This window comes from Penaeus monodon, chromosome 4 (genome assembly GCF_015228065.2).
Source record: "Penaeus monodon isolate SGIC_2016 chromosome 4, NSTDA_Pmon_1, whole genome shotgun sequence".
NCBI lineage: Eukaryota > Metazoa > Arthropoda > Malacostraca > Decapoda > Penaeidae > Penaeus > Penaeus monodon.
This window is the reverse complement of record NC_051389.1, coordinates 2,645,753-2,653,252: the sequence shown is the minus strand read 5'-3', so window position 1 is coordinate 2,653,252 and position 7,500 is coordinate 2,645,753. Positions and strand designations below refer to the sequence as shown.

General features: G+C 49.3%; 1 protein-coding gene across 2 annotated transcripts in view; it reads left to right on the top strand.

Moving 5' to 3' along the window:
* Positions 1-7,500, top strand: part of LOC119568197 (putative fatty acyl-CoA reductase CG5065) — a 47,767-nt gene that overhangs the window by 32,115 nt on the left and 8,152 nt on the right. The window contains exon 2 of one of the 2 annotated variants that reach the window (XM_037916622.1): positions 5,589-5,639. The exons of the other annotated variant lie outside the window; for it this stretch is intronic. Coding sequence (XP_037772550.1) covers positions 5,589-5,639 — 51 coding nt within the window. The remainder of the gene's footprint in view (positions 1-5,588; positions 5,640-7,500) is intronic. 2 annotated transcript variants of the gene reach the window in all.

The following is a 7,500-nucleotide window of genomic DNA, read 5'->3' as shown; positions in this document are numbered from 1 at the left end:
CTCTCCTCCCCCTTCCTTCCTTCCTTCCTTCCCTCCTTCCTTCCTTCCTTCCTCTCTCCTCCCCCTTCCTTCCTTCCTTCCTTCCTTAAGTGACTCACTCTATTTCTTCCCTAAGTGAGGTGGGATGAGGTTTGTGCAACAATTGATCAATACCATGCAACGGAAATGAAAGTGAGAAAATATTTACCTTTTTTTCCCGTAAACTCACCGAGGGTTTCGAACGCGAGAGAGTGATGACGAAAGGGAATCGGACGAAGAGAGACAGCGAGGTTTGTGGGAGTGGCAAGGCAGGGAGAAAGGGGGGGGAGGGAGGGAACGGGGGGGGGGGGGGTAGGACGGAGGGAGGGTGGGAGGGGTAAGGGAGAGGGAGGAAGGAGGGAGGGGGTGGGGGAGGACGGAGGGAGGAAAAGGAGGGAAAGAGAGAGAGGGAGAGGGTAAGGGTAACGGAGAAAAAGATAAAGGTGAAAGAGAGAGAGAGAGAGAGAGAGGAAGAGGAAGAGGAAGAGGAAGAGGAAGAGGAAAAGAGAGAAAGAGAGAAAGGGCGGAGGGAAGGGGGAGAGAAAGGATGGCCAAAGAGGACGTGAAATCACTTCCTGTCCTACATTTCTGCTTCGCCAAGATCCGGTGTGGCTTGGAAAGGAGGGAAGGGGAGGGGAGGGGGAGGGAGGGAAGGGTGGGAGGGAGGGAAGGGGGAGGGCGGCATGCAAGGTCGCCCTATGTGGGTTCGTGGGAAAGAAACGGGGAGAAAGAAGAGAGTGAGAGAAGCAGAAGACAATCGTGGAGACGTTTTTGATAATCAACAGGCTGTCACTACACACACACGTGCACACACACACACACACACACACACACACACACACACACACACACACACACACACACACACACACACACACACACACACACACACACACACACACACACACGTCTATATACATGTACAGAGAGTGAAAGCGGAGGAGAAGAAGACGGAGACGGAGACGGAGAAGGAGAAAGACACAGATAGACAGAAAGAGAGAGGGAAGGCAGAGGACAGAGACACGGGCAGATACCGGGTACCAGGCAGGCCCCTATAATGGCCGTTTGGGTATCACTGTCACATCTCCCGAATAGTATTCTTGTCACTGTCCTCTCACCGCGATCACTATCATCGCCGACGCTGTCACCGCCATCCTCACTTCTTGCAAAGCCATAAAATTGACCTACTTATCGGGGGAGTAAAAGTGCGACCTTGGATCAGAGCAAACGAGGTAACGATCCTGACCTGCGCATGCCCAGGGCGTCTATTTACGTGTGCTTGTGTTTATATGCGCGCGCGGCGCGCGCGCGCGCGGGTGTGTGTGTGTGTGTGTGTGTGTGTGTGTGTGTGTGTGTGTGTGTGTGTATCTGTGTCTGTGCCTGTGTCTGTGTATCTGTGTATTTACTTTTGCTGGTGTGTGCGTGCGTGTGTGTTTACATTTGCTCTTGTGTGCATGCGTGTACGTGCATGCGTGTGGGTGTCTGTTTTTACGTGTTTTCAAGTGGTGGCAGTAAATTCTCTTCCCCCCCCCCCCTCTCAACGCACACAAATCGCAGCGTAAAATGGACGATCGTTAACCTTCGAGTCAGACATTCAAAAAATCTCTCTCTCTCTCTCTCTCTCTCTCTCTCTCTCTCTCTCTCTCTCTCTCTCTCTCTCTCTCTCTCTCTCTCTCTCTCTCTCTCTCTCTCTCTCTCTCTCTCTCTCTCTCTCTCGAATTGCCCTCTCCTCTATTTTGGTCGTCTGTACGGCAATTTTAAACACCGCCTATCGAAGCTGGGTATTTTGCTCACGCGCAGCTCGTTCCCAAGCGCAGATATTCCCCTGAATTGGCGATTAAAACGACTTGACCCCAATTCGCTCAAGGGACAGGGTGCTATGCCAGAGCGGCTGCGTACCCGACACCTGGCCAGCTCGCAACCTTCGTTATCTGTGTCACTTTTATCTGTTTGTTTCCTTTGGTGGCGGGTTTTTTGCTGTTGTTGGGCATCATGAATACTTATGTCGTGTGGGATGTATTTGGCGTTTATTTTTGTTTGTGACGATGCGTTTTCGATATATATATTCGATTCTCTTCCTGCTGTATATCTATTGTATATATATATTTATTTATTTTTATTTTTTTAAAGGGGAGGCTGTGCTCTGTTGCAAATATGCCCCCCCCCCTCCACGATAGGCGTTTAGTGCTGGTCGTGGCGTACAGAGACCTCCCTTCCCCTCCCCTCCCCTCCCCAAGCCTCCCCTCTCCCCCTCCCCTCCCTCCCCTCCCTCCCTCCCCTCCCATCCCCTCCCCAGCTGGCCGGCCGAGCGAGAGACACTTTCTCCGGAGAGCGAGAAAACTTTCGGCTTCGTCCAGAGAGCAAAAGCAGGTTGCGAAGAGCAGGGGCGCGATGCTTTTTTTTGCTTTTTTTTTGGGGGGGGGGCTCTCTGATATACGATATATATATGTATTTTTTTTTCCTGTGGGGAGGGTTGCTGGGTGTTGGTTGATGCGCTTATGGCGGTACTTTGATGTGTCTTTCTTTTTTTCTTTCTCGTTTTCGTTCTCTTTCTCCTCCTCCTTCTTCTCCTTCTCCTTCGCCTACTTCTCCTTCTCCTTCTTCTTCTCCTTCCCCTTCGCCTACTTCTCCTTCTCCTTCTCCTTCTCCTTGTTCTCCTTCTCCTTCTTCTTCTTTTTTCTTCTCTCCCTCTCTCCCTCTCTCTCTCTCTCTCCCTCTCTCTCTCTCTCTCTCTCTCTCTCTCTCTCTTTCTCAGATGTGGACAAGAATAATCTCGCGTACTGCTGCCTCCTTCAGGTCTCGCATTGGTACAGGAAAATTGCGAATTATATTTTTTTCTTGCGTTGTTTTGCAAAAAAAAAAAAAAATGTTAATCACTCTTGGATTCTCAAGCGCCTCACCCCCCCCCCCCCGCCCCTCCCTTCCGCCTTCCTTAGAACGATTATTTATTTTTCTTAAAAAAAAAAGCAATTGTTATTATTTATTATTTATTTATTTATTATCTATTTATTTTATTCATTATTTATTTATTTGTTTACTTTATTCATTATTTATTTATTTATTATTTTTCTAAAAAAAACAATTGAATATGAATTAATGAGGTGCAGCGTCGTGCGGAACCGGAGGCGCAGACTAAGCGGTTCGCTCGACTCACCGTCTGCGCCTCTGAGGGAAAGGTAACGAGGCTCAGGGACGAACTGGCGCAGACGTCCCTGCCCCCTGCCCTTGTGATTGCCTCTGCTCGTGCTCCTGTCTCTCTCGTTCCCCTGTCTCTCTCCATGCCCCTAGCCCCTTCTTCTCCTTCTTCTTCTTCTTCCTCTTCTCCTTCTTCTTCCTCTTCTCCTCCTTCCCCTTCCCCTCCCCCTCTATTTCCCCTTCCCTTCCCTGCCTCCTGCCCCCTGCCTCCTACCCCCCAGCTCCCAGCTCCCTGCCCCCTGCCCCTCCCCGCGCCGCATTTGCTACGACGTAACGACCTTCACTCTCACCAGCTACGTCTGCCGCACCTGCCACGCCACGCCATATGGCTGTGTCCGCCACCTTGCCGCGCCACACGACCGCCGCCACAGCCACGCCACAGCAGACGATCCCCCCCCTCTCCCCCCTTCCCCCCCGTGCTCGTCTGCGTTGAAGTCTCGCGCTTTCTGTTTACACACTAATTACCATGATTAGTGTTTGCAATGTTGATTACTGTGCTTTCTCCCCCCCCCACACGCTGATCTCCGTTCTCCCGCTCGTCTCGCTCCTTATCTATCGGAGTTTTGCGTATTTATCTATCCTTCCTCATTTATATTCTTCCTACTATATGTGTATTCTTTTATGTATGAATGTATGTGCGTGTGTCTAGGCCCAATGGGTGTGTGTGTACGTGTCCAAAATGTCCAAAGTCCAAATGTCTGTGTCTGTGTGTACGTATATGTAAGCCCAATGCGTGTGTACGTAGGCCCAAATGTGTGTACGCGTGTACGTGTACGTGTGTATGTATTTGTAGGTATCTTTGTACGTGCACGTGTGTGTGTGTGTACGTACGTACGTGTGTTCGTGTGGCGTCAGCATTCACACGGACTTTCTCCGCCCAGCCCTGCCCCGCATGATGAATCTTTTGTTGCAGGTTTTCTCGTCTTTAAACGCCATTATGACACTTTCTGTTTGATTCCTAAGGGTCTTCCTCTCTAATAAATCTATATTTTAATCCCCATTCATATGTTTTTTTTAATTCCCCTCTCCCTGACTGATTTGTGTTCAGGTCGGCGGCGAGGCGAGAGTTGCTGGCCGAGGAGGAAGAAACGGGACAGATAATCTCTCCTTTCTTTGCTCTCTTCGCCTCAGACTCATTATGTTTTGCCGTGTGCAGCGTGCCTACAGATGTAGCCAGGTCGTGTGTGTGTGTGTGTGTGTGTGTGTGTGTGTGTGTGTGTGTGTGTGTGTGTGTGTGTGTGTGTGTGTGTGTGTGTGTGTGTGTATACTGGCTATAATGTGGCCACCTCATTATTGACTTGTTGTGATAACATGAACCGATTTGTATCTCCACAGAGCATACCTTTAGATTTTATATCAGTAACCCATCCTTCACCGTTTTCATTCCCACGCCTCTCATTCCTCCTCATTCCTCTCCTCCTCCTTCTCCTCCTCCTTCTCCAATATCTCCTTATTCCCCTCCTCCTCCCTCTCTTCTTCTTCCCACTCTCCTTCTCCTCCTCCTCCTCGTCCTCCTCCTCCTCCTCCTCCTCCTCCTCCTCCTCCTCCTCCTCCCTCCTCCTCCCTTGCACCCCTCCTCCTCCCCCCCTCCGCCTCCCCCCTCCCCCCAGCGGCGCCGACCTTGCTCCTCCCTCCCTTCACCATGACCCACTTCTCCTTTATCCTTTCCTCCTCATCCCTCGTTCTGCGTCCCTCTCTTCTCCACTCTTGCTCCTTCTTATGCCCACTGTTCCTCTTCCTTCTTCCTCTTCCCTTTCTCTTTCGCTCATCCCGTCTGTCTCTCTATACGTTCCTCTTCCTTTGTCTCATCGTTCAACCTTCTTCTCTCTCTCTCTCTTCTCTCTCTCTCTCTCTCTCTCTCTCTCTTCTCTCTCTCTCTTCTCTCACTCTCTCTCTCTCTCTCTCTCTCTCTCTCTCTCTCTCTCTCTCTCTCTCTCTCTCTCTCTCTCTCCCTCCTTCCCTCATCTATCTCCCATCTCCTCATTTATCCTCCTTTCTTTCCTTGCCTTTCAGTTCCTTTCCTAACTCCCCCCCCCCCGCCACCCCCATCCACCACCTCGTTCCCTACCCTCACCCTTCCTTTTCCTTCCCCTTCCTTTTCCCATTTCCCCTTCCTCATTTTCTTTCCACTTCCCACCCCTTCCCCATTTCCCTTTCCTTCCCTCCTCCCTTCTTCCTCCCTCCTCCGTTCCCTCCCAACCCTCCCCCTTCCCTCCTCCTTCCCTCTCCCTTCCCTCCTACCTTCCCTCCCTACCCTCCTCCCCTCCCCTTTCCCTCCCTTCCCCCTTCCTTTCCCTCCTTACCCCCCTTCCCTCCTCCTCGCACCCCTTCACCACCTCAGCATGTAAAGCTAACCCGCTGTCATCATTTCGTAGGGCAACGAATCAACTCACGGCACGAACGGGGCCCGGTTTAACAGGACCACGGTAAGTGCGAGGGGGGTTTCCTTCGTTATATTAAAAAAAATTATATATATATCTAAAAAGGAAACCCTCAGGAACCCCTCCCCCCTCTTTCTCTCGTTATCATTTTGATACTCATCCTAATCCCCTTCTTCCCCCCCCCCTACTTTTTCTCTTCCGACCCCCTGCAGCATCGCCAACCTCCTCGGCCTCTGTCATGCTGTCGCTGTGTCTGCCTTTAATGTTTTGCTTGTTGGCTTTTATTTCTCTTGTTTTTATCTTAATTTATTTTCTAAATAGTCTTTATTTTAGATTATTATTTTTTTTAGTTGTGTTGTCTGATAAAATCCGCCCACCCTTTTTTTGTAGTTGAGTGAGTAGTTCCATGTGTTTTTAAACTGTCTGTAGTACCGTGTTTTTGTCGAAGAGGACGTGGGTGAGGGAGGTATGGGTGGCGAGGGAGCCCCGTGCGGCGTGTGTGGGCGGACTGGACAAGGGGTTAAAGTGCCACTGTACCTTAAACTTTTGTTAAAGGTGCCAAGGTGTCACTATTTTCTGGGGTTTCATGTTCTACGGTGCCATACTGTCTGGGTTTAATGTGCCGCCGTACCACTTTTTTTTACGGGTATTAATGCCGCTGTGCCACACTTTTTTCTGGGTTTAATGCCGGCCCACTTTCTGGGTTTAAAGTGCTGTGCAAAACGCTGATAGCATCTCTTACAGGCTTTGTAGAGGCGGCAGTCTATCCTAAAAGCTTTCTCTGTGATGCTGCTGTTCTATAATATCCATTGCCACGCGAGGCACTGCAACGCTAACAAGGCTGGGTGTCGCCAGCATCCGCAAAGCTTTCTAGGACATCCTCAGAGGTATCTCGGAGTCTGCGTGAGGCAAAAGGGAGGGTAGGAAGGGTTAATAGGGGGCGAAGGATATGGGGAGGGAAAGAGGGAGGGAGTGAGGGAAAGAGGGAGAAGTAAGGGAGGGAGGGAAAGAGGGAGTGGGGAAAGAGGGGAAGTAAGGGAGGGAGGGAAAGAGGGAGGGAGGGCAGCAAAGGATGGATAGGAAAGTGTATTAAGGTTGCAAGAGAGAGCTCACAAAATGGTCAGATTCTAAGCAATATAAATAAATAGATGAATGAATAAAAAAGAAAACGAATAAGTAAGATAAACAGGCAATCGCAGTATTGGCAGGAATCCACTTAGGGTTGATATTCAGTGGGCCCAAAGACTGGCGGAGATCTTTTAACGAAGGGAATCAGGAGGGAAAGACCCAGCTCACGGGAGGGAAGTCAGGCAGAATAGTCTTCACCTCCGGATAACTCTGAGGATTCGTTGCCCGCTCAGACAAGCCCGTGGCAGCTAAGACGGTACTTCTGGTGTGTGTAGGTACACCCTGTGTCCTCTCGTGTGTGTTTTGTGTGTGCGTGTGTATGTATCTTCGGGTACCGGTGGCTCTTGGCTTCTCGACGGACGAGAAACACTCAGAACTTCCAAGCACAAGGGACCCTAAGGTGGGCTCTCTTGTGCTTGAATCTCCCGAGCGTTTGTTGCCCCTAAAAACACCTTTATAAACCCCACCTTGGAGCTAATGTGTAGTTAACCTTGATTGTGATGTATTGCACTTTTGGTATATGTATGTTTTTTTTTTTTCTTTTCATCTTTGTTTTTTTTTTTTTTTTTTTTTCTTCCTTTCTTAAATGTGTTATTTTATGTTTTGTGTTTTGTTCATAGTTCGGTGAACGGTAGTAGTTCATTATACGTTTAGTATTTACAATACGTTTTCTTTTCTTTTTTCTTTTTTTTTATATTTTGCTACATTAAAGTCAAAGTTTCAATAGAGTTCTGTCAATTTCATGTGCCCCCTTTAAAAAAAAAATCATGTCATCCAT